Source organism: Gavialis gangeticus, unplaced genomic scaffold (genome assembly GCF_001723915.1).
Source record: "Gavialis gangeticus isolate Ggan-Ray unplaced genomic scaffold, GavGan_comp1, whole genome shotgun sequence".
Lineage (NCBI taxonomy): Eukaryota > Metazoa > Chordata > Crocodylia > Gavialidae > Gavialis > Gavialis gangeticus.
In genome coordinates, this window is record NW_017729015.1 from 21,289,773 (window position 1) to 21,316,349 (window position 26,577).

Sequence of the window (26,577 nt, forward strand, 5' to 3'; positions counted from 1 at the left end):
CATGTGTGCGCGCGCACGTGTGCATGTGTCCACCAGCTCCATGGCAGGAAGCTTTTTGTTTCCTGCGCTACCCATCACATCCAGCTTCCAAGACAGGTAACGGGAGCCTCCGAGGCTGCACTGCACTCCAAGTCTGCAATACAGATGGACTTTAATTAAGTACTTTGGGATCCCTATTCTGCCCTGATTGTCCAAGATAAAGTATCTGCTGACTTATGAGAGCATTTTATCTGAGCTGGTAGAAGAGCAGGCCCCGTAATGACCAGCTTCTTGCACTCTTTAAGTGCTGTCTGTAACCTGCCAGCTAAGCGTGCCAGGTCCCACCTCTCTCAGCTGCTCCGCGCAGCACAGAGGAGCTTGCTGCTGCAACCAGGGTGCAGAGATGCGTCTTTATCTGGAGCCTCCGGCTTTCTCTGGTGGAGGAGATGTGGCGATTACTTATGCTGTCGTTCGGTACGCCGCGGGGGAGAAACTCTGGCCTCTGTGAAATCAATGACCCAAATCCCTTCTGGTTTCATGGGACCCTGATTTCATCCACTAGTCCAATGACGGCCAATGTCTTTGGCAAGCAGGCCACAAATCACCCTCACGCCTTCTCCCCTCCTTTTCCTCTGCTTGATTTTCTGCCCGATTCTCCCTGTCTGAGCTGCTGCTCTGCTTTCTGCTCCCTATCCGGTCTGCAGCTGTGCTGCCTGCCCCTCCGTGTGTGCCCGGGTTGGTCACCCCTGCACCAGTCAGTTGTGAGCAGAGGAAAGCATCCAGCCCTCTAAAGTCAGGAGAGGAGAAAATAAACGCCGGGGACCATGCTGAGAAGTGCTCAGCTCCTCTCCTGACGGACCCTGAATGGAACAAGTGCTAAGTGGAGCCTCCTTGAAGCTGATGATTATGCAAAAGGCTCTTGTTACCTTGATTTGCTGCAGGAAGGGCTGGGTCCTCCAGTCGGTCAAGTGGTCATCCTCCCGGCAAGGGGAAAGAGTCAATGGAGGGCCTTTGTTCGCAGGCGTAAAGGCTCAAGGACCCTGCTTGCGAGCGATAGCAACTTTTCCAGTGCCTCGCTCTCAACCATTATCTTTATTGAGCTCCATGCCCTTATAAATGCTTTTTATTTTCCAAGGGAGGCACTGCACGTGCACAAGCAGAGAGCTCTTTTCAGAGCGAGGTGAATCAGCTTTTTATTTAACGTAACGAAGCCGTCTAGAGCTTGCTGCTAGGCGCTTCTGCTAAATATCCAGGTTTTTAGCTGAAACCCAGTGTTCGAATCCACCCTAAGACGCTCACCGGCTGCGCCCTTTGGTTTTCAGAGCATGTCACACCTGATGCCATCATTTTTATGGCAGGAGAGGTGTTGGGGGGGTCGCTTCCCAGATGCCTGTGACGTTTGCGCTGCGGTTGTGCTGGTTGGGGATGGTCCTGCTTGGAGCAGGGGATGACCCCCTTCCAAGCCTCATGTTTTCTGATTGTATGCAGTCCTGGAGGGAGGGTGCGGGGAGGGATGTCATCTGGTGTATTGACAGCCTTGATCCCTTTCTATTGCAGCCTGTGACCAGCTCGCTCTTGGGGTGGTAGCAATATTTGGGCCTTCTCAAGGCTCCTGTACCAATGCCGTTCAGTCCATTTGCAATGCACTGGAAGTCCCCCACATACAACTCCGATGGAAGCATCACCCGCTGGATAACAAGGACACTTTCTATGTCAACCTTTACCCTGACTATGCTTCTCTGAGCCATGCCATTCTGGACCTCGTACAGTATTTGAAATGGAGGTCAGCTACCGTTGTGTATGATGACAGTACAGGTAGGTGAAGGAAGAGCTGATGCAGCTTCTCTACCGTGGGTTCCTTGTAGGGACTGTCCTAGCACGCCCCTTGCAGAGAAAACCTGCGCCATGTCCTGCAGTTGGTCCGCAAAGAAAGGTAGGAAGTCCTCGTGCGCTCACAACCAGACTGGACAGGGTCCTTTGGGTTGCTGCTGGAACTTTTCATGCGTGGCCTGTTGGACACTGACTGCCCCGGGCACGGCCACGACCACCAGCGATCAGGGGCTGGGCGGCAGGCCGACCTCTCTGGTGCTCTCGCTGCAGCTCCATTGCAGTCATTGCTGCCATGTCCCTGTGCAAAAGGACTCTTGTTGCCACAGAGGATGCCAGATTTCCAGCCAACAGCAAACCTGAACGTAAAAGCCCTTTGCTTTCTGGCTCGTGCCACCAAGCCAAGCTTGCAAAATGACACAAATGAGTGGTGCTCCTGACAGCAGGGAAAGGCAAAGCCCCGTGCTGCAGATCAGTGCCACGCTGGGCGGCCAGCCCAGCCAGTGCCAAGCTACCAAGCGGTCTCCTTTGGGGAGGGCTGCCGGGAACGCGGCCTGACGGCCCTGGGGCACGCGTGGGCCGTGCGCTGCTTCCCTCCGTGACGCGTGCTAGTGCCGTTCTGCCACGAGGAGCAGGGATCCGGTGCACGGTTTCTCGCTCTTTGCAGTGGGCTGCTGTTGGGTTTCTTCTTGCCCTTATCCGCTGCTCGGACGGCAGCTCCGCGCCCACTCCAAAGGTGAGAAACGAGCCTGGAGGGAGACGGCAAGCCCCGGTCTGCACGCTTGTGCTAACCAAGGCTCTCTCGTCAGGTGGGAGCTCGGTGCCAGAGTCAGTTGTTCGTAAGGCCCCGTTGATTTGAGAGCTGATTCTTTCTCTCCTGCATCAAAAACGGGCCCAGTGTGCTGAGCTGCCTGCATTGCTCCTCTCTTTTCCCCAGAGCACGTTTCTTGGACCCCGAGGACTGCAGCCCCAGGGCTGAGACCAAGCCGCCCTTCCCGGGCCAGGGGCACGAGGGGTCGGGGTACCGAGACATGGCTGGCTTGCAAACCACAGCCCTAAATTTAAAAGCTCGTCACAGGTGGCTCCTTTGTTGTGACAGACTATTTTACAAAATGCTAATGAGGGGGCGGGGGGGCAGGCACGGACGTGCAGGGCTGGGGTGACTTCGCTGCAAAGCTTCCCTTGCAAATGGGGTGCCCGGTGCCCCCTCGTCCCCCAGTAGGATGAAGGCGGGGGCGGCGGAGGTGAGACGAGCGCACCCTTCCCTGCATAACGCTGCGGTTTCTCTCTCTGTGCCCCGCTGCTCCCCAAGGCCTCATCCGGCTGCAGGAGCTCATCATGGCCCCGTCGCGGTACAACATCCGGCTCAAGATCCGCCAGCTGCCCCTGGACACGGAGGACGCGCGGCCGCTGCTCAAGGAGATGAAGCGGGGCAGGGAGTTTCGCATCATCTTCGACTGCAGCCACCTCATGGCCGCGCAGATCCTCAAGCAGGTGAGCGAGGCGGGCGCCCGCCAGGGTTTTCCCAACGCAAAGCGGGTCTCAACAACAGAGCGGTGGGGCGAGGAGGGGCAGGTCCCTGCTTGGGCCCCGAATGCCTCTCAGAATTAACCCAATTCCCATCTAATTTGGTCTTTCAGTGGGAAATTGGGATTTTGACCCTATGAAATATTTCTGATTTCTGCAAAGGATGAAAAAACCAAGCGACACTGGAAAAAACTCCCCAAATCACTACAAGTAAATAATAATAATAAAAATGCCCACAGAAAATCAGCATCTCCCACAGAGGGAAATGGCTGCGGCTGCCCTGACTGCGGTTTGCGCGCCGTGATCCCCCAAGACTTGCAGTCCCCAAGGACCAGGCGGGTGGCACTTTATTTCCTGCTGCACAGACGTCTGCTCTTGCCCAGGTCTCTCGCCCTTCCCGTAGTCGTGTCCCTGCACTTGCTTCGTGCTGCTGCTTGAATCTTCTTTGAATCACCTTGACCCAGAGTCTGAACACGCTCATCCTGGCGCACGGCACGAGCTGCTGTATCTCTGGCTAGGTATCTTTTGAGCAGGCGTGCATGCACACACACACACGTGCATTGACACAAGAGCACAGATCTGGTCAAAATGGAAATGCCAAGAAGAATATGACATTCCCGGGTCCTCTTATCACTGTGTTGTGCCGTTCTCTGCATATGAGCCTAGTCCAGTGACCTGCCTTTTCCACCTCCCTGCAACTCCTTAATTCCTCCGTCTCACATGCCAGAAGGCTTGGAGGCCCCCCCGCTCTTCCTCTTATGTACGTGCCATTATGGTACAGGGCTGCCAGGAGGCCAAGCAAAATGTTTGCACAAGGAATGTTAAAAAATAGCAAACATCAGTGTCATTTATAGCAGCCCAGTGGGACGCCAGGCCCTGATTAAATGAACCCTCAAAGGACCGAGCAGCTCAGCAAACAGGAGGCGACTGTCCCATGCAACCCCTGTGCCGCTGCAAAATGAGGGGAAATGCCCCGAGCGTGCGGAGAGCCCAGGACACGGCGCCTTCTCCTGCCTGTTACTTTAACATGCTGGCTGCGTTTGGTGCTGTTCACTTATTATGCAGTTTATTATAGTTTATTGTGCCATCTGCTCCACTCCTCATCGTGAGGGAAGAGGAGGGGCGGGGAGTGGGGGTGGGAGGGAAGGAAGCTTCCCTGTGTCTCCGGCGGGTTTTTTCCAGGACAACAACAGAGATTTCTGCTTGGCAGCGGTGCATGGATTACGTCTGCCCGCGGACCCCGCACCAAAGTGTGCCAGGGTGTTGTAAACCCCATTCACACCTTAAAGTGGTGCCTGCGTGTATTCGCCCAGCCAGCCGTGCAATGCTGGCTAAGCCGCCTGGTGTGCACAGAGCTGTCCCACGGCCTGCTCCACAGACCGCGCTTACACGTGCTGGGACACACGGGTCTGTCCTAGTCCTGTCTCGTCCTCACTGCTGGGCAGTGAGAAATGCTGACCTGGAGCAGCCAGTGAAGCCTGGGAAAAGGAGCCTCTCTCCTCTCCGCGAAACAGGTTATGGAGGAGCTAATTGCAACTCGCCGTCGGGGTCTTCCACCTTTCACCCTGCAGCGTTGCCTTCCTGTGCGTTGTGAAAAGCCTCGAGTCCTGGCGAAGAAAGAAAGATGCAGAAGATGCAGGAGGTGCTCGCAAGAGAGAGAAGTTTTGGACCTGGATCCTCTCTCCTTCGCTGTGCACAGCATCTCTGCATCATTTCCTTCTGCAACCATTTAGCAAACACTGGCAATTAAACGCGTGCAGATTTGACCTCTGCCAAGTCCTCTGAGTTCTCCCTCTTCTCTGGCTCTTCCAATGCAATGCAGAGAAGGGCAGGAGTCCTACAGGCCATGCCCTAAAAATTAAGTAAAATAAAGTAAAGTAAGTAAAATAGGCATCTGGGCCCAAATCCCCCAAAGCAGTTGTTGATCTGGGTGTTTGTGTTGCCTTAAAGTGGTCCAAGTTTCAGAAGCTGAGCGTCCACCTGGGCACCCATGAACACCAGTCGTGCCTCAAATCCTCCGGATCTATTTAACATGTAATAAATAATCCCCTCACGCCGTTAGCTTGCAGGCAGCTCTTAGTTTGCTAGAGCAGCACTTGGGACCCCGAGACCTTTCCCCATTCGGGGATGCAGAGGAACTTGTCCCACGGTGTGCCGGGATGACACAGGGGTTAAGGCATTCACATTTTTGGCCTCTGGGACCAGCAGATTCTTTGACAACGTCTATCGGGAAGCCAGGCTTTCTTAGCAGGCCTCGCACAGCCCCCAGGTATCGCTGATCTCCGCGTCTGCATCACTGGTTGATGAACCTATTTGCTCCCTGGCTTCTCTCCTGCCCATCGCGGCGGGTGGCTGTGCGTGGGTCTGTTAATGTTAACGCCGCCCCCGTGTTCCCTTCTCCCGCGGTGTCTCTGTGGCTTCCCCTGCGGCATCACCCCACTCGCTCCTCTTTTCTTCCTTTACAAAGGCCGGGGTTTATTCTGCCCTTGGGAGGCTGCTGCATGCACCAGACAGGAGGACTGGGTCTGATCCCTGCCGCTCTGGTGCTGCCGGGGCTCAAGACCTGCCTGGCTTTGCATTCGTATCCAGGTCACAGAGAGGCAGTGGGAAAACGTCCCACTTTGCAGCCTGGTGCTTGGGCGTTGCTCCATTTTTCCTGCTCTCCGGACCTCCCGCGTGCTTTCAAACTGTCTCTTTTCCTCAGAGCTAAACTCTGCCCTAGTAATTTTAGCAGAGCTGTGCAGAGAGCAGAGGGAAGCAAAGCCTCCCCCGTTGCACCCCAGGTGAGCTGAAGCCCCGTGGCTGTCAGGGACGGCTTTAAAGGACTCCTTTCCCAATCCTCCACGCCATGAGCAGTGCCCCGGAGGAGCTGCGGCAGGAGGTGCTGAAAGCCGGGGTCAGCGCGCCAGGCGCTGCCTCGGATCCTCATCCGGGAAGATGCCGATACGCGGCTGTCCCCAGCTCCGAGGAGCCAGGGCAGCTGTGAGACAGTCGCAGCCCGTGGAGCTGGCTTGGCTTTCAGGCTCGTCCTTCGCCCTGGCCCCCGCTGACATCCAGGCTGGGCCTCTTGGAAGCGCTTCGCACCGGGGCGGGTGCCAGACCAGCCCGGTGCCAGTCCTAGGCAACTCTACTCAATTTATATTAATTGATTTGACACTAGTGATGACACACAAGAATGACTCTCTCTTTCCCCCCACCCTTTTCTTTTCTTTTTTTAAACTCTGGACTCTAACCGGAAACATTCCTGGGGTCAGGAAGGGAGCCGAGTGCTAATTATGCTCTTCTGTTTATTGTGCTCAGGAAGAATGGGTAGATAGTCATTTTCCTTCTTAATTAGCTGCATGCCTGTGGTAGGTACAAGAGAGCCACACCAGCAGCAGGGGATGAAATTGGAGATGAATGCCACGCACCAATTTAAGAGGGGGGGAAAGCTTTTCCCTTCCCCTTGCAAGGTCGGCACACAGAGTAATGGCGCGGGGAGCAGTCTGTTTTGTGCCCCTGCCTCGGTGTCTATGCGGCTGCCCATCACCCGGCATATGGGAGCGCAGCAAACACAGACGCTTTCTTTCCCTGCGCCCCAGCCGGGCCAGAGCAAGACGCTCAGACAGAGCCGGTGTTTTGCTTGGCAGTTTCATAGTTTCTAGGGTTGGAAGGGACCTGAGTAGATCATCAGTGTCCACGTGCGGATGCAGATGCACGGTTGCAGTCATATGTCCTTTTTCCCATGCCTGCAACCTCTGCTGAAGCCGGCGGGTGCTGGGTGCTCCCACACTGTGCAAACTAAGCCATGAGACCCAGCAGCGTGAAACGACGCACCTGCCGAGGCGCTTTGCTGAATTAGCGCAGCACCCAAAGGCTTCGTGCCCTGCCTCATCTGCCCCCGTGCCTCTCAGCCAGCCGTTAGCTGCTTTTTGCTAGAGGCCCGTGCTCTGCCTCTCACTAACCAGGTTCTCCCTGCTTTTCTTCAGGCCATGGCCATGGGGATGATGACGGAGTACTACCACTTCATCTTCACGACTCTGGTAACGTATCTCAGCTCTGCCTTCCCTCCTGTCTTTGCGTATGAAATGCGAGGGGCTGCCGGTGGCCGGAGAGCTCCCCGGGGGTGGGGGGCGCCTGGTCTGTGCAACGGGGACGCAGCGCCGTGCTGAGCCCCGGCCCGGGCGCAGGGGCCGTTCTTCTCTTGCAGCGGTCACTTGTTGAAGCACCACCCGAATGCCCGTGCTAAAAGCTCGGCTCTCACTGTCTCTAAATGCCACTGATTTTACACCACTTCTCTGAAGGCACTCCAGATTTGCACCAGGGGAGGGGAGGGGAGGGGAGAGGAGAATCTGGCCCACAGCAGTTCTTCAGCCCTTTATCCTCTGGCTGAGCATGCACTAGCACCGCGGGGTCCAGGGCCGTGGGAGCAAGGCGCGTGGGTGCTGCATTGCAGGCGTAACTGGGTGCCCGTCTGCTCCGAAAGCCCAAGGCAAGCCCTGCCCCTGGGGGAGGGAGGAAGAGAGGGGGCAGATAGTTTAATGCTACAGGTTTATTTGGCATAAGGAGAACTCAGGTTGAAATTACCCCTAGTCTCATTAAATACAGGCTAGTTCCCCTTTGACTCCAGGAGGCATTTCTCTTGGCGTGCCGTTTTTGTTTGCATTGAGGAGGCTGCCGTCCGGGAGTCTGCTGAATTGCATGTGATGTTAAAAAACTCATTTATCTTTTTGCCCTTTAGGAACGAAACATAATAAACTAACCCTTAAAAACTGCAAAACTTATTTTTCAAATGCAAAAGACATTTTAATTACTCCTGCTGCCATTATCTATTCCAAGCAGCTTTAAGCCATTCCCAGATAACCTCCTATTAATCAGCCCCAGCTGAGCCTATAGAACATTTCATGGGTAGGTAAAGCCTGGAGGTGAAAAGGAAAAAAAAAATGGAAAAAAAATTATAATAAATTAATAGATAAGCAATCACAATTAATGCCACTTTCCTGAAATAACAGTTACATCACAGGAAAGATATTTTAATCTGTCACTCCTCGAGGCAATGTTTTCCTAGCTTGCAATGCATGTGCTCCAGCTTCTTCCCTACTAGACCCATGGGGTGCTAATGAATTAGTCTATTATGCTATACTGAATGTTTCTAAAAGGTCCCTCGTCAATACTGAGTACAGTGCATCAACATTTGGCATAGGATGCTTCAACATTTTGCCAGACAGCCAGGCTGAGCACAGTTCGCCGAGTTCAACACGAATGGCCTTGTCTCGAGCTCCCTCACGAGAGCCGGGGGAGGTGGCAAAGGCCGCGGTGCTGGCGCTCTGTGTCGCACACGCATGGGCCACGCACCTTCTCCGGCTCTGAGCAGCCTTGGCGCCCGCCGGGGTCGCTGGGACTCAGGGCCATCAGGAGGTTTTGGGCAGCGGATTGGACCTAGCCCCGACTCCCTCATGCAGCTGCCTGGGGAGAGATGAGCAGAGAGGGAACGCGGTGCTCAGAGTCTCTCGCGCATCCCTCTGTGCACGCAGCTGGGCCTGCATGAGTGCCGCGGGCTCGGGCACCTCCATCAAACCAGCAATGGTCTAAGGTAGGTGCGGAGGAGATGAAGTAATGGGGGAAGGAGCAGACGGGTGTCACGGTGCTGACGCTACCAGCTCCCTGTCTCAGCCACTTCTGAAGACATCCCAGGACTGAATCTGCAGCGTTGCTCAGAGGCAAAAGCACCGAAGGATGAGCTAGATCCCCCAAAGGCATTGCAGAGCCCAGGCGGGCTGGATGCAGGGAGGCCGGCAGGGCGACGGTGCCACCATCTCTGGAACGTGCTTGATGACGGGAAAAGCATGAAAGGCCCGGGCATGATTTGCAAACCTGCGGGCTTCACGGTGAGTGCCCGGGGCTGGATTTTCAGACATTTAAATAAAAATCAAACCGAGTTTCCTTGTTTAGGCACATGCTCGGCACCAGCAGCAAACAAGCCCGTCATCAGTAGCAAACAGCACGTCAGAGAGCCAGAGCACACTGAGTCCGTCAGTGGGCTTGCCTGAAATCGGGACTGAGGGGCATCTGCATCTCATACTGCAGTGCTTATGCAGAGACAGGGACCCCGCTGGCAGTGCCAGCCCTTGCTCTGTGGAAGTCAATGGAGGGAGGTGTGGGAGGGTCAGTCAGTCAGGGAGTTGCCAATGCAGATGTCTGCAGGATCGGGACCGCCCTGTCCGGCATGCTTGCCAAGCACCTGGCTCCAGGGATCCCTGCTCTCAGCTGGGAGCAGCTCTGAAGCAGCAGCGAAGGCAGCACTTCAGCTGGGAAACCCCGGGGAGCTGGGACAGGGGGAAGAGGCAGCTCAGCAGGTCTGGGAGGGGAAGCTCCAGGAAAAGAGTGAGACGACTTTGCTGCCCTGAGATGCCTGCCAGAAGGAAATGCAGATGAGCTGGAAAATAGGACCAGATGCTCCAGCGTGCGGATCGAGGACAGGCAGGAAAAGAAGGGCCGGAAGGAGCTCGTGTGTCAGGGGCACCTCTGCCATCTCTGCAAATCCACTTCGATTCCTAATTGCCCTTTATTCCAGGGGTAGAGGAGTCAAACTGCAGCTGCGAGGTAAAATGGGGCAGAGGGGAAGGTCCCCGGAAAGGCCCCCGTCGTGCACTGAGCTGGATCGCGTTGCATCACTTAGAAAGATGACATCCCTGCCTGATTTCCAGCCTGCCCTTTTAACTGGGGCTGTGGTTTTGTGCCTGCCGTTCTGCAAGGGAAAATAATTGATCCTTCAGGGCTTGACATTGATTAACGACTCCATCATCAACTGTGCGGGAAGGCATGGCATCCATCAGCTGGGCATTTTGTGGATGCCAAACAGGGAGCCACCATTAAAAAAAAAATCCCTAAAAGCTTATGAAAAGAAAATAGCTGCAGCAATTCCTCACTCTCCCACTGAGCACGCAGGCTTGGCTGTCCAGGCTGCACTGATTTTAATGGCGCTTTGATTTGGGCATTGCTATTTGGATGTAGTGCCTTGTCGCTGCTCCAGACAGGACCACTTCCATGAGAGGACGAGGCTGCCAGCAGGGTCCTTACATCACAGCTGCATTGTCAGGGGAGATCTCCGTGCAGCCTCTGAGAGGCTTAGAGACTTGACAATCCTAGATCCATCAGTGGAAAATCCCAGTTACCTCTGCAGCACCCTCCCTTCCCCCCTCCAAAAAAGAAAGGAGGCATGAAAGAAAGCCACGAGCATCTTTCTAATATCAATGCACCCATGCCCTGCACAGCTGGGCCAAAGCTCACACACCCCAGAGCTGCCGTGGACCAGCTCATGAAACCCTCGCAAAGTGCTCCCTGGGATATTAGCTTTGCACAAAGACTTTGCAAACCATGTCTGTGTCTTTGCAGCACGCTGCCAAGAAGGGACCCGGTTCCACTGCAGCAGCGCAACGGCATCATTGCAGGGTCCAGACATATGCCAGGGTCCCACGGGGCCAGGCGCTCTCCACACCCAGCACGGGGAGATAGCTCCCTGCCCCCAGAGCTTGCTGGGCACAACAGGGATGAGCTAGAGGCAACGGGCAGAGCTGAAGCTGACCACTGTAGCTCGTCCCTGTTGTGCCCAGCAAGGTCTTTGGGGCAGGGAGCTATCTTCCCGTGCTGCACTGGCCCCACGGGACCTGCGTCCTGCTGTCCTCTCCAAGCACAGACCCACAGGCTTCTCAGGGACTTGCTCAGCGTCTTGTTTGAACCAAAACCCTCCTCCTCGCCTTCATCAGGGCTTCTCGTGGGCCCATGCCCCGGAGTCAGGATCACGTTATGACCATGGCAGTGCAAGAGAGAATGATTTATCCCCTGCCTGACAGCCCCATCTCCCATCATGATATCCACACAATTAGCCACGTGTTTCAGCAGCGGTTTTGCTTAATTCTTCTCCCAAGCTCAAGGCTCAGTTGAGGGGCAGATATCCCCCACTCCTTGCAGACGTGCGACTGTGCTTCACACAGGGTGATGAGACACAGCCCTTCCCGGAGAGCACGCTGCCCGTGTCCCTTGCCTGGGACCAGTTGCTCGGCTGGACGGCTCAGTCACCGGCTGTGGCAAGCACAGGCTATGGGCGCGGGCTGGTCCAAAGGGGAGGGAGCCCGCCGCGGCGGAGCAGGCCTCACCCTACTGAGCGGTACCTGGAAGCCAAAGCTCAGGTTACTTTTACCTGGAGTGAAACAAAAGGCAAATCCCCACGGTGCGTCCCACATGCCGTGTGAGCCCACAGGGGAGCAAGGCAGCCTGGCCCGGCAGTCCCACGCTTCCCGGGACCTGAGTTTTGTTCCCAGCGCCTGTGTGCCGAGTCTGGGCAAGTCATTTGACCTCCGCGTGCCTCAGCAGAGCAGGGACAGCAGTCCTCCCTTGCTGCCCACGCCTTGTAGACCTTGCTCTTTACACGGCAGGGGTGTCGGGGAAGGGGCTCTCATCCCACGCGGCATCCAGCACACTGCAGCCCTGGCTCCCTTGAGCTCTCTGGATGCTAGCAGGATGCTACTAACCGATGGGGATGAGAGAGGAGCAATGCCGGGGCATCTGGATCCCCCACCTGACACTGTGCCACCGAGGAAATGAGGCAAAGACAAGAGAGGCACAAAATGTTTAACCTGGTTTCTCTCTTTTAAGGATCTTTATGCATTAGACCTAGAACCATACCGCTACTCCGGAGTGAACCTGACCGGCTTCCGCATCCTCAACGTGGAGAACCCCTACGTGTCCTCCATCGTTGAGAAGTGGTCCATGGAGCGCCTGCAGTCAGCGCCCAAGGCCGAGACGGGGCTGCTGGACGGCGTGATGATGGTACGAGGGTCGCTTTACAACCCCGAGGGTTTGCTGCATGCGCGGGAGGGGCCTCGCTACAGCCACCGCGTTGTGCTCGGTGTGGGCTGCGTGAGGCGGGGAGTGGTCTAGGCTTCGGCTAAATAATGGGCACTTGTTTCTTGCTGGCTGTTGTTTTGCTTTTGAAACGCAACCCAGGTGTGTGGCGGGTTGCCGGCCTCGCGCCACTCAGCCCCTCTCGCCCTCGGGCAGCAGCGGGTGCAGCGCGTGCGCTGGGTCCACGTCGGCGCTGGAAGCTTGCAAGCGAGACAGGCTCTTGCTGTGACCCCTGGCAGGTGGGGGGGAGTTAGGAGAGCCACGATGCTGCCCCCAAGTACCGAGCACCCCTCGGGAAGCGGCCGGAGCTGCTCTGCCGTGCACGTCCCAAGGCGCCTCCTCCCAGCACAGCGAAGTTTCCCTCTGCATCCGCCCAAAGCTCAGGCACGAGTTTCCAAGGAGAGCCCCTCCGGCTTGTGCTGTTCCTGCCGGCTCTGCAAGTCTATGAAAACGTGTCCCCAGGGGTCTCCAGCCCTTCCGTTGATAGCTGCTATCGATACTTACCCCATTTCCTCCTCACTCTTTGGTTTCATGCTTTTAGTCTCCCCTCTCAGTCCGAGTCTTCTCCAAAAGCATCTCTGCAGTATATTAAAGAGCCCCCAAATCATCGCGTGGCAGCCGTGGGCTGGTGCAAATACAGGCCGATGAAGGGAGCGGCCCGGATCTGTGACAAGGCTCCGCAGAGCGAGCCCGCTGCTCTGTGTGCACCAAGGGGAGGATTGTCAGCAGTAATAGGTGACCTTCCTCACTGAGGAGCCCTTAATTAACGTGGGCACGCCAGCAGCGTGTGCCGATAACGAGGGACCTGAGCTCTGTTCCTGCTCGCACGGACTTGCCGCGTGGCTTTGGGCAGGTTGCTCACCCTTCCCGCTCCTCGCTTCCCCCGTCCAGGACATCAGGATGCCAGTGTTTTCCTGGGTTGTGGGTTGGAGGGGGGAAGGGAAGTGGCTACCCAGGGAGGGAAAAAGCCCTTATTATTCTGTTTTTTATTTGTCTGACATTTCCTTTGTGCCAGCCAGCAATCTTGTGTGTGTGGCCATAGAGCAGCAGGTGCATTAAACCCCCCAGATGGGTGCAGACAGACAGCTGACATTCTTCCAGGCTGTGATTTAAAGAGATGGCTTTCAGTGCAAATTACTGCGCGGGGAGAAGGCTCCTGCTCCTCCGACTTTCCCTTTGCTGTGTACAGAGGGAGCAGCAGGTTTATGGGTCCCGAGGATCAGGCTGGAGGATTGTAATGGGCTCGTCTCGCTTTCAGAGGCAGGGAAGTCCACCTAGCGCAGGAGCCCCCGTTCGCTCCGGGACAGTTATCCACCCCCATGCTCTTCCCCTTTACTTTAGACAGATGCTGCCCTGTTGTACGACGCGGTCCACATCGTCTCGGTGTGCTACCAGCGCGCCCCGCAGATGACCGTCAACTCCCTGCAGTGCCATCGACACAAGGCCTGGCGGTTCGGCGGGCGCTTCATGAATTTTATAAAAGAGGTAAAAGCGCGGCCCGCGCCATGGCTGCTTCCCACCCTCCCCAGCACGGGGTGGCGGGAGGAAAGAGGGGACAGCAGCACTTTGGGGAGCAGCTTACACCAGCGGGGTAGGGACGGCGGGAGCAGGGCTGCAGGACAGGACCCGGTGGCACAACACAGCGCGCCGTCCTGGCCAGTGACCGGTGCTGCTGGTCTTACTGGGCAAGGCACTCCTGACTCCGGGGGGGGAGCAGGGCTGCCTGGGACCTGTGCAAGGGTCCTGCCTGGGAACTAGGAAAACCAGTTTCTATTCCCAGTTCACCTGCTGGCGTGGCCTGTGCCCAGCTAAAAGTGCTCGAGAGGTGTGGACATGTGCTGTGGGCTGCGCTGCACCCTGCACATGCAGGGGATGCCCGCTCTTTGGGCTCAGGCCTGCAAAGGCAGAGGCACCGGCGTGAAGGAAACGATGTGGCTGGAAGCAGGGCTCCTAATGAGGAGCAGGTTGCAGTGCGGGGCAGCAGGCGAATGGTTTTGCTCGTGAATCTTAAGAACCAGCCGTGAGCGACGTGCATGCAAGAGGCTCCAGGCCTGGGCTGGGCACCGGCTTCATTGCACCACTGCCTTCACGTGACCCACCGTGAGATGCAGCGACTGCTGGGTGTGCACCAGCACGTGATACTTGTGCCTCGAGTGCTGGCCGGGGCAGAGCCCGGGATTTAGCAAGTGGGGAAAAGGGGGAGCAAAGCGAGAACTGCATTGTCTTTGAGCTGCCGTCATCCTCCTCTCCTGGGGTCCCGAGCATGTCGCTGCTCGCAGCTGGCTTCACTGTGGAAGCAGCAGAAGGCCCAGGGACTGCGGCCGACCCTCTCCCGAAACAGCCCCACAGCGCAGGCAGCCGGAGCGAGACCCCCCCATGGCAGCCTTGCTTCCCAGCCTCTGCCCCCACAGTGGAGCATCCCTGTCTGAGAAGGGTAAAGCAGGGGCTTGGGGAGGACACGGATCAGGCCACATGACTGCTATGATGGCAGGTGTCTGGAAAGAGGCTCTCCCTCGCTCCCTGCGGTGACACCAGCATTGCTTGTTTCTGTGCGTGGTTCATTCCCGATCCATGTTGCTGCAGCACCGAGAGCCCCTGCCTGAGCCCCGCTCCTGCCTTGGGCTAAGCCTGTCCACGTGCACGGCGGATGGGGCGTCCCGGAGGGGGCAGGCAGGAAGGATGGCCCGGTCACAGCACCTTTCTGTCCCCGCTCGTCGTTTTGTTCCCTTGCATAGGGAGCTGCACCCGCCGGCTGCCAGAAGACCGTGTCAGTCGTGTGTTCGGTCGGCTCCTTTTGCAGATTGCTGAGCTTTGCACCCCAGCGCCCACCCCTTGTTTCCCTTCCTGGCACCGCCTCAGCGAGCAGCGCAGTCATGGTATCCTCCTGGCATCGAGGCATCCCAGATGCTCCCCAGGCCTCACCTAGACAGTAGCGCTGGTGCTTGCTTCTGTGGCACGCGTGCACACGTGTGCTTGGCCTTGCTCTGGACAGGTGTTTGCAGCCCTGACATGCCCAAGGGTGCAGTGTGGGTTGTTCTCCCTAGCCGAAGGCAGCCTGCCTCACATGCTGCCTGCCACCCCGGGGATGCCCGCAGCTGGCATTTAGCAGCCACTCCTCCCTCTGCGCCGGAGAGCTAGGAAATGAGCAGCCACATGCCAGCATGTGCTCAGTAGCCCCGCAGAGGAGCCGGGGACAGGCCGAGGGAAGGGGCAAAGCAGAAGATGCTCCCGTCTCAGTGCTGCCTCCACTAAGGGACTCGGTCTCCGGTGCCTTGAGTGCGAGCATGTGCCTGCGCTAGCCTGGGGCAGCTGGAGACAGGCAACAGCGGGGGGATCGAGGCCTGTTCACGCAGGTTAGCTCAGAGCAAGCGGGAGCACAGCGGAGATCAACTGGCCCGGGCTGATTCTGGACAAGGTGGTGCTGATTGCATGCCCAGAGCATTGCTTCTTCCCAAACAGCAGCGAGGCAAATGTATTTTTGCCCTGGTATCCCTGCACTTCATTACAGCATCAGAGTTTCCACACGTGGACGGGGTCTCGGCTTCTCTCGGCTTCACTTCCCCATCTGAAAAGCAGGCGGAGAAATCGTTAGTGCTTTCTGACTTCAGAGCACTTTGCATCTGCTAGCTAAGGAGCCAGCACGATCCCCCGCCAGAGCCAGGTGTGGGCCGCGTGTGTGCTCGATCGGTGCCGTCCGAGGCCAGACGGGCCTCGCCTGTTGGCTTTGCTGGCGTTCCCGCACTACTAGGAAGTTTTGCATTGTTTGAACATGCTGGGGGCTCGTCCCGAGAGAGACGGGGAACACAAAAGGTGCAAATGTAAATCGTAGCAAGGACTATAGTAGGATTTATGGAAATCTCTAGCCTGCGCTGCAGCAGGAGCAGTGATGGAGGTGATTATTAATTAATCATGCTCTTTAGGGAAAGAGTATCAGTGTTTGGAGTAATTAAAATGAAGCATTGTGCCACAGTAGCAAATGATGATTTATAATGCCAAATAACAGCTGTGCTGCCCTCTCTGTCTTCCACAGGCCCAGTGGGAAGGATTAACTGGACGGATTGTCTTCAACAAAACCAGCGGGTTAAGGACCGACTTTGACTTGGATATCGTCAGCCTCAAAGAAGACGGCCTGGAAAAGGTTGGTTAAGTTTGTCCTACCTGTTGATTAAAAGTTACCGGGGCCTTCCCAGGACAATAATGCGGAGAAGACTGGCTTGGGCTTGTGGTTTCTATAGCTGCTGTGCTTGGTACCCAAAGGCATTTGCTGTTGTGGAGGTGTTTCAAACCTCCTCCGCAGCCTGCTTCCCAGCCTGCGCGCAGGGATGTGCACGCATCCTGTCCTAATGCTCTTCCGCCTGGGATGTCCGAGTTATTTGCCGTGTAAACAGCTACCACACCATAGACGGCGCTTGGTGGAGCAGAAGCAGAAGAAGAAACTTTCCTAGCAGTCATTCAGCCGTTTCTTTCCATGCTCACCAGAGGTGGGGAAAGCAAAACAGCTCTGTCCCCGCTCCGTGCCATGGAGACGGTGTGTAAAGTGCTCCACGGTCTTCCCCGAGGCAGCGGCAGCAACAGCAGCGTCGCCCCTCGTGCTGTGATCTCCTGCCATGAGAACTGCCCGAGGCTGGAGATGTCAGCAGCCCAGGTTCTGGAGGAGATGATGTTATATATTTTTGCCTGTGTTTTGCTCTTGGAAGGGCAGCAAAGGAAGGGAAAACGGGCAGGAGGATTTCCTGGCCTCGTGCTGCACAGGCAGAAAGAAGAAACGGGGCAGCGCAAACACTGTAGCCGATTAGCAGAGTCCCCTCTGAGCAAGGAACATGCAACCAAGGGGCAGGGGTGACCCTCGGGTGCTAATTCCCATATCAGGACCTGCTTCTCAAAACAAAAAAAACAATAATAAAATAAAGAGTGATATGCAAAGCGTTGCAGCTCCTAAGGCGCCAGGTGAGGTTGAATCATTTGGCAGACAGCACAGAGCAGTAAGTCGCTGCCAGTGAAACAGAAATATCTGCGCCATGGAGAGCTGATACCCAGAGCCATGAGCTTCCACGTGCTCTCCCAGATAGTGCCACGTGCAAGCGTGTCTACTGTGCAGATATGGGAGCCAACAGATTCAGGGATCAGGGACCCACAGGGCCTGGTTCGCTGGTGCAGCTGGGTCTGCAGGGAGAACCAGGAGCATCGTCTCCCGCTGTCCAGCGAGCAAGCCCGGGTCGGCGTCTCCCTGCTCTCCCGCAAGCTCCTGTTGCTCGCGGCAGGGCCGTTGCAGGCAGGTCTGTGCGTGGAAGTGGCTTCATGGCTCGCAAGTCACTCTCCAGAGCGGAGTCTATTCGCTGAGGCTCCCAGGTGCGGTTCAGCCGCTACGGATCTCGTGACCTTTGGATGTGAAGACGGGATATGAATACAGCAAGAAATGCAAGCCGGGAGCCGAGCAAGGGAGCCTTCAATTAAATGCAAGCAAGCCATTGCAAGGTGCACAGCTGACTTCCCTGGCGAAGGCAGCAGAATTAATCAAACGGGGCTCGCCGAACAGGTAGCTCATGCCTGAGCCAGCATTTCCATCACGGTCCTGGGCAGGAACAGGTTGGTTGCGAGGGGCAGCAGCTCGCGGGGGAGCCACGAGGCAGCTGGAGCCTGCCTTTCCTCCTCTTCAAAGCAAGGCATAGCCCTGCTCCCGTACACTGCAGCTCTCCGCGCACGGTGCTGTCTGCAAGGGCAACATTGACCTGTTTAGGGCCTGTTTTTTATGCTGGGTGCAGACTAGAGAAAAAGAGTCCCTTTAAAAAACATGAAAATCATTGGCCTTCCTCTGAGCAGTTGTCCCTGCTGGGCCCCTTTCCACCAGGGCTGGGCAAGACTCTTTTCTCTGCTTTCCAGCTGGGGCTTTTCGGTACTTGGAAAGCAACATCTGCAGGCTGGCAAAGCAGAGCACAAGCAGCTGAGGAGCTGTTCCTGAGCCTGAAACGTGGGCGGAGATGGGCAGAGCCCTGGAGAGTGCAGCGCTTCCCAGGTGCACAGCTCTGCTGAGCATCGGTGCCCTGGAAGACGGGCTGGAGCGCACCCCCTGCAAGCTGGCAGATGAGACCACGCTGGGGGAGGAGTAGGTATGCTGGAGGGTAGGGCTAGGATGGAGGGAGACCTAGACAAATTGGACCAAAAGGAATCCCATGAGGTTCAATAAAGAGAAGTGCAAAGTCCTGCACCGGGGAGGGAGCGATCCCCTGCACCGGTGCAGGCTGGGGGTGACGGGCTGGGCAGCAGCTCTGCAGAAAAGGACCTGGGGGGACAGGGGACAAGAAGCTGGACAGGAGCCAGCAGTGTGTCCTTGTCACCAAGAAGGCGAACGGCGTCCGGGGCTGCATTGGGAGGAGCGGTGCCGGCAGATCGAGGGCAGCGATTCTTCTGTACCGGGGAGGCCACATCTGGAGTCCTACGTCCAGCTGTGGGCCCCTGCTACAGAAAGGATGTGAACACTTTGGAGAGAGTCCAGCGGGGGCAAACATAGTTGGGAGCTGGGGGACATGGAGGTTTTGAAGCCCCAGGTAGACAAAGCCTTGGCTGGGATGATGTAGTTGGGGCTGGTCCTGCTTGGAGCAGGGGGTTGGACTGGATGTGACCTCCCGAGCTCCCTTCCACCCTCATTTCTATGACTGCATGATGCTGAATGCCTTCTGCTATTCACTGCCTGCCCACTTCTTACCCTGAGCTCGGCCAGGGCTCACTCCAAACCCACGCTGCCCATTGCTTCAGCATCCCTGACGCTCCCCCCTGCCTGCTCTGCCAGGGCACCGTGGTCCTGACGTGCCAGTGACATTGGTGTCCTCCAAACCCACCAGCGTGAACTTCACACTTAAATGCTATCAGAGCTTTTGAAAACATCCTCCCCGAAATCCACAGCTGCACTGTGGCAGGGGCCTTCTCAGGCTCTTCCTTAACTTGGGCTGCTGGACTGGGAAGGTCTGCAGAGACCTCCTGACGAGCCCAGCTGGGTTTAACCCAACGCTTCCCTGGTGAGAGCTGCTGACGTTTAGTTCTGGGGGTGAATTGCTCTGCTCAGCTAGTCAGAAGCCAGGGCGGGCGTTTTGGAGGCCTGCTCTCTGGATTTCTAGTAACGCACTTGGAGGCTGATGCTTTGCAAACCCAGTAGAAGAAATGACTGCTGCATGCAGCGGGCTGGCTGGTGCAACGATAGCTAGCTATTGCAATGATATTTTAAGATTCAGATTCACTTGGTATCCAAGACACCTGCCACTTTTGCCTATCAGTCAAGCTAATACTTCTCAGGTGCATAGAAGAAGTGCATTTATTACCCTTGTGCGTCGCGTAAAGCCCATAGGATGTTGCCAAGCCCTGATGCATATTCCACAAGGTTGTTCAGCTTTTGTATTTAATCTCCAGCCGTTCCAGAGATTTCAGAGTTCTCCCTGCTTTTTGCAAAGCTTTCTGTCAACTGGAGAGAGGTTTTAAAGTATCGATGTCAAATCTCTGTTGACACAGAGTTTCTGTCAATAGCTAATCTGGAATAATGAAACGCCAAACGGCAAACGAATCCCAATATGTACTTTGCATTATGTATAATAGCTTATATTTATTGAGCTTCAGGATTGTGAGGCTTGATCCTTCTACCTCCTGGATGTTCAGAGGATTATAGGAGTGTTAACCAAACATAATTACATGTCGTATGACTATCTGACTTACACAGTTCTCTTAATGGGATATTTACATTTTGTTTTCACTTCTTTTTATTTTTAAATTGATTAATTCAGCCTTGGTTTCCACATATTTCATTTTCTTGAGGGAAACTTAGCACAGGGCTCTGAGCTGAGCGTGTGGCGCTGCCGAAAGCCCTTTGGTAGCTTCCTTCCCTTCCTGAACGTCCACAACAGCCATCTCTGAACATCCGAGCACGCGTGCGATCGAAGCGGGGGACGGTGGGCGAGTGCCCGGGGTCCTTCAAATACTCGGGGCTTCTTGCCCAGTGCATGGAAACTCTTCTAGAAATTATGGAGTTTTTGCAACCAGCATTTTTCATTGCAAAATCTCTTTTTCAGCGCAGTAACACCAAGGCTGTCTCTGTGGGCCGCTTGAGCAATTGGAGCGTTTGAACAAAAGAGAGAAGTAAATAAATCTATGGACTTCCCTCCTGGCAGGATTGATCATGCTATTTGGGGAAAGCAAAGAGCATGCTCAAGTCTGGGGGCACCCTGGGCTCTCTGTCTTTCGAGGTCCCCGTCTCCCCCTCCAGCCTTGTCACTCGATCGACCGGCGTCGGCTGCGGGTCCCATTGTCTCGCCTCTTGCTGGGAGCACCGCCGGCTGGGAAGGGGCCGTGCCAGACAGCGAGCACCAGGAGGTGGGAGCTTGGGCCCTCCGGGGTTGGGATGTTGAGGTCTTTGACACATCTGAGGTGTCTTGGGAGCAGGGCAATGAGAGACCAGATCCCCCTGACGGAGCGCGGATGCGGACGTGGACGCGCTGGGCTCAGCCACCGCGACTGAGGACGTTTTGCTTCTTGGTCCTCGTGTCAAACTGTGTGCTCTGTGCTGTTGAATTTGATCCCGTTTCCAGTACTGTTTCTAGCAATGGGCAGTATTCTGCCCTTCCTCTGTACTGAGGATGTCTCCTGACTTCCTTGCACCAGCACTTTTCAATGCCTGGTCTAATGCACGACTCCTCCATCTGAACTCGTAATGGCCCACGTGGCACCAGGCCTTGTCCTTCACCAAGGGCCACCTAGATGAGATCTACCATAGTTGCTTTGCCAAGGAAACCAGTTATCTTATCAAGAAAACCAGTTCCTCCAAAATTTGTTCTCAAGTCTTGCAGCTATTGAGCTCAGACTAATGAGCCTGTAGTTGCCTGGATCATTTTGTCTTTACCTTCTTAAATACAGAGAGCAGGTTTAGCATCCTGTAGTCCTGGAGCAGGCTCGATAGGTGCATTTGAAAGCCTGTTGATAGATTAGAGATGCTGGAAGGAAAACCCTGGGGAATACTGCCTGTGACACAGGGACCACTAGCACATTGGCTGTGCAAGCTCTGATCAACCCGGGCAAGCCAGCTTGCTGTCACCGCCTGCTCGAGATTTGTTACCTACACTGGTACCAATTGTTACGGTGGATTTCAGGGTATGCACGCTCGTCGACTAACAAATTGCCTGAATCTATCAAGTCCTTAATAGGTCTGACAGTGCAAAACTGCCACACAGGATGAGTTCTTGTTTGTGGTGTAATTGCAGCATTGTTCCTGTCCTCGTCGATGGCTCTGTCGCACTTGAGTGATTTCGAGGTGGCTCTTGTGAAGGCACGGCTGGCTCGCTGGGGAGCTCCCTAAGCCCCATCCCACCCCGTGCCCACATTCATTCAGCCCTTTCTCACGCTGCGGGCTGACCTTAGCTTGTCGCTGCCCCCGTCATTCGCTGGGCGCCTGCGGGGATGATCAGGCACCCTGGGCTTCCTCCGCCAATTAGTCCTGCATTGTTCTGCTCAGCAGTGAAAGAAGCAGGGAAGGCGATCGCACAAAGCGACAAGTCTCAGCCCAGCTTCTTGGGGAATGCAGCTGGTGTCTGTCATTGGCAAGGCATTAGACAGCACAGGGGCCCGCCTGGCTACCTAGGGCCTAAAAGGGCCTCAGGGAGAGCTGCCTGGGGGCTTGGAGGGTTTGGGGGATTTTTTTTTTAATTGCCTTATTTCTTTGGAAACTTCTCAGGGACAGCAGGTGGCTTTCCAAAGCCGAAGACCCACCGACCCCTTGCTCAGCAGAAGATAGAAGTGGGTCCCCGAGAACCGAATGACGCTCCCTGCCCCTATTAATGCATTTCCGTGCTTGTTTCCAGGTTGGCGTGTGGAACCCGTCCGAGGGCTTGAACATCACAGAGATCGCCAAGGGACAAGGGCCCAACGTCACCGACTCGCTGACCAACCGGTCTCTCATTGTCACCACCATCCTGGTAAGAAGGTTTTTGTCCTCGTCCATACGGAAATAGCTGGAAAAGGTTGACTCTTTGGAGGCTGCAGCCTCTCCTTGAGCTCCCACCTCGCGTTTGGGAGCCCCGCTGCCTGCCAAGCACATGGGGCTGTTATCAGAGGTGCGGGGCTGGTCGGGGCAAGAAGCCACCAGCTGCCCACAGCCGTGTGTGGGGTCCCAGAGCTGTGCCCTGCGCTGGGAGCAGCAAGCACAGAGCCCAAGGCAGACCGTGCAATGCAGCACCGCTCCAGACACTGCCAGGCTGGGACTGATGGCTCATTAGCGGCGTCCAGGGAATCTCCGTTAATGAGCAAATGGCCACTCCCTGGCTGCCCGCATGATGAGCTGTGAAAGCCCCTGGATGCCTGCCTGGCAGGTGGCTCTGCTGGAAGGGGCGAGGAAAGGAAACTGGTGCAGAGGCAGCTACGGGGGATGCCTGGGCTCCATCGCTCCCCTCCCCACCGGCTAGCCCACACAGGGCCGTTCCCAGGAGCTCCAGCTGGTCTCTTTAGACTTCAGGTTTGTGGCTTTGCAAACATGAGGTGTGAAGGGAGGGATGCCAAGTGGCCCGGGGCTGGGAAGACGTCCCCCTTGCCCCATTCACATACAGCCCCTTCCCCAAAGGGAGTCAGGAGCGGGAGGTCCTTTACGAGCGTAAGGGGCCCCCATAGGATCCACAGGCCGAGGGGGAGCGCGGGAGATGGTCGCAGCTGAGGGCGGTAGGGCCGAGACGGTCGCAGACGGGCGGCATCGCAGGGAAGGGGAGCGGGCCCGAGCACGACGTGTGTCTGTAGCAGGAGGCCTCCGTTTGCTTCCCCGAGACCCTCCTCCACCTCCGTCATCGCGTGCTGCTAAACGGAGCGGGGCAAGAAGGGAACGAGAGGCTCCCGCTGCCCCAGCACTCCCTGGGGAGGTCTCCAGCCCGCGGTGGGAGCTTGTTCCCCCACTCTGCCCCACAGCACCCAGGCAAGGACCCAGACCGGGCAGGTGTGCCCAAATGCAGTCGTGTCTCGTGCATCCGCCCCGGGCACGTCAGCTCTGACGGGAGCGCTGGTCCTCCTGACACGATGCGAAGTGGCCCGGCTGATGCACCTCCAGCCCACAGCCATGTCCAGACGCGTGCAATAAGGAGTGGGGCATAAGGGAGGAGTCGAGCAAGGGGAAGGAGCTTGGTATGGGCAAAGCGCCGGCTGGGCTCAAGCACGTTCAATGCAAGCCTGCCAAGGGCACCTGCAGCGAGCTGGCCTGCAGCCCCCCCTGCCTTTGCCACCCTCACAGACCACTACGCGCGCGTGCCAGACTCCGGCGTGTTTCTGCACGATGCTGGTGCAGGCGGCCTGGAGCCGACCCCACTTTCACCAGCCGGGAGGCTGCCGCCGGCTCCTTCTGCACCTTTCCAGCCCTCTGCTTCAGCCATGGGATCGTCGTGCCAGGGTCTCCTCTCTGCACCTCCAAGGCCCCGTGAGGCCTCGTGGCCTGGGCTGCATGAGTGAATAGCAGGCGAGGCAATGTGGGGAGCGGGTGTTGTCTGCTTCAGATGGAAAGAGTCCCATCGCAGCAAAGAAAACCCCTACGAACACCAAGCACGTGCCCAGCCAGAGCTGCACTAAGCGCATAGCTTGTCCCTCTTAAGCATGTAGGTGAGAAACCAGCCAGAAGTCAGTGAACGATCCAGCAACCGGTCTCCTCCACTCCCAGCTGTCACCTGGTATTTAGTCCCTGCGCTCGCTATCGGAGGCGATAGCAGGCATCAGATCAGAATTAAGTTTTGCTGAACACTTAATGAAGGTTGATGAGGCACTGGGGCTTGTATACGGCTGCGCTGCACGTGGGAGAGCCTGGGCGCCCGCAGGGAGCCAGAGAAGATGCTGCCGCGCCCAGGAGGAGGGACATGACAAGGGAGCGTGGACTCGCTCAGGGTCGGAGCGGAAGCTATGGTTTTCAGATGGATTTGCATTCAGTGCCTTGGAGGAGCCTGCACTGAGACATGGAGAACTGCCTGACCTCGCAGGCCTCCAAGGTGGTCCCCGTGATCTAGTCCTGGTGTGCGCGAGAGGGACAGACACACAGACAGACCATTGCAGAGGCGAACACACACCACCGCACTGGACCAAGCCTACATGACGTGAGATCCACGACGTGGAAGATACTGGGCTGCATGGACCGACAGTCTAGTTTAGCAGGATGAGAGTTTGGATGCTGGGACTCTGTGGACCTCTGGAGTGACCAAGGACGTGACGCCTGGAATAAAACCACCACCTGCCACATGGAAACGTGGCACAGCTGCCCCATCTCCTCCGGCTTCGTCAACCAGCAATGGTGACCCCTCCTGTATAGCTCTGCTCAGACTTGAATAACAAGACCACTGCAAGCCAGGATGGAGGTGTGAGGCAGAGCAATGGAGCCGGAGGGAGACGTGCCCAGCACCTGCCTGCACGAGGTCTCCTTCCAGCCTGCAATTTAGTCCCTTGATTCAAGGAGCAACGTGTCCAGGTGCAAATGATACCATGTAGAAAGAACTAATCACCGCCTACTAATTGCTCAGCTCCTTGTGCCTGTGTGTGGGCACGCATGGCTGGCTAAAGACCACAATTGCCTGCAGTTTCATTGCCTTCAGGAGCGAGCGCCTGCTGGAATCCGAGTTCTGCAGTAATTGCATTTTCATACACTGGATGCTAAGATGTAAAATACAACCTTAAACTTTATTGGCATTTGTCACTGACGGTGGGAGAGCTAGAGGAGGAACCTTGGAAAGCAAAAGCACAAAAGGTTATTTTTTTCCCCCTGCTTTTGCTCATATTGCAGTGACTTGTTGCAAGAGAAATATTGCCCCGGCAGCCAGCACCGCTCTCCCCAAGCAATATGAGAACTGTGAAGTTATGAAATTGAGGGCACCTTCACTGCGAAATCGATTAGCAAACCGAGAGAGCTTGTGAATTGGATGTCTGGCCATTTTCAGTAATAAATTGTGAAATAGTCCGTGAATAAGTGGTTCGCAGAGTTCAGAGTTACCCCTAGGAAATGCAGGAGACCTGGAGATACATTACCGAGGCGAGCGGCGTGCTAATGCTCAGTGCTTCGGCTCTTAAATATGTATGTAATCCCTACAGCAGTTCCCAAAATTAACAGTACTTTATGGCTGCTCCGGTGTTGGCATCCAGTCCAGAGAAACAGTCAATGCGTGAACAGGGACGAACGGCGAGGAGGAGGAGGTGGAAAGCCAGGGAGTTTAACGGGGCTGCCCCAGTGACATTGGCATGATCCTGTCCACCTGGCTTGTAATCCTGCGCATCCAGATGGCTCGTCGGCTCCCGGCCCCTGCTCGGGCTTCCTCGCTGCCGCGCACGACGAGCGCAGGTTTCTGCACCGACGGCGCTAGGGATCATCGAGGTGACGGCAGGAGGGATCCGCTTGCTTGACCTAACCCCAGAAGCCAAGTGAAGTCGTGGATCTCTGAACTCCTGTCGCGAGGCGGATGAAAGACACCGAGCGACTGCGACACCTTCATCTTGCAAAGGGCTGTAGCATCCTTCCCCAAGGGCAGCCTCCCCCGCCCTCTTCTCCCCCTCCCTGCTCAACACTGTGCCTTGACTTTCTCCAGTTCGTGGGTCCCGAGCCCCTGCGGTCCCTCCCGGCCCTGCTTTTCGACGGCTCTGAGCCCTGTTTCTGCTCAGCTGCAGAAGAGGAGGCAGGCGGTGGAAAAGGCCACGCCGGGGGCAGTTGTTCCCGTGCCGATGCTGCAGTCCTGCCTTCCAGCCCCAGCTGGAGGGGACCCCGCCGCGCCGGGTGCTGCACACACGCCAGGGAAGAAAGAGCTGGGATCCCACGCTTAGGACAAGCCCCGCGAGGTGGCTGCAACGGAGGGGAGCACAAAGCAGCCAGGGATGATTATCAGCTGTGCTTCAGTGCCTATCGGTGTTAGACAGGCAGCCGGGGGTCACCGGGGGCACTTTGCAGGCAGGCCATGAATCAAAGCCGGGGTGCGAAGGACCATAGTAATGAACAACCCCCAGGGTGTTTGCTTGCTGCACCTGGAAACTAACAGCTCGTTCTGGATTCAGCCGGAGATGGCTTGCCAGCCCGACACCTGCGAGCCCTTCCAGGCTTTCAAGCTGGGCATCTTTGCAGAAGAAAGACTTAATCTCTCTGAGCATTAGCAGAGGCACAATTGTGGGGGCCCAGAGGAGCACAGTCCCGCCGGGTGCTCGGGAGCATCCCTCGTCCCTGTGTCGAAGCTGCTCTGCTTTCCAGCGCTGCCTGCAGCCTTCCAGTGAATAAAGGCAGCGCTTTGCTGCAGATGCTTGGGCCTGCCGCGGCTTTTGTAACATGCAAAGTGTCGAGAGCAGATGAGAAAGGGGAGAGGAAGCCCCCAGACACCTGGCATTTGCCTGTGG

The 26,577-nt window shown here is 56.4% G+C and overlaps 1 protein-coding gene across 1 annotated transcript in view; it reads left to right on the forward strand.

Moving 5' to 3' along the window:
* Positions 1-26,577, forward strand: part of GRIK3 (glutamate ionotropic receptor kainate type subunit 3) — a 101,373-nt gene that overhangs the window by 7,497 nt on the left and 67,299 nt on the right. Inside the window, exons 2-8 of the mRNA XM_019512550.1 lie at positions 1,537-1,794; positions 3,119-3,300; positions 7,302-7,355; positions 11,968-12,141; positions 13,558-13,701; positions 16,247-16,354; positions 22,053-22,166. Coding sequence (XP_019368095.1) covers positions 1,537-1,794; positions 3,119-3,300; positions 7,302-7,355; positions 11,968-12,141; positions 13,558-13,701; positions 16,247-16,354; positions 22,053-22,166 — 1,034 coding nt within the window. The remainder of the gene's footprint in view (positions 1-1,536; positions 1,795-3,118; positions 3,301-7,301; positions 7,356-11,967; positions 12,142-13,557; positions 13,702-16,246; positions 16,355-22,052; positions 22,167-26,577) is intronic.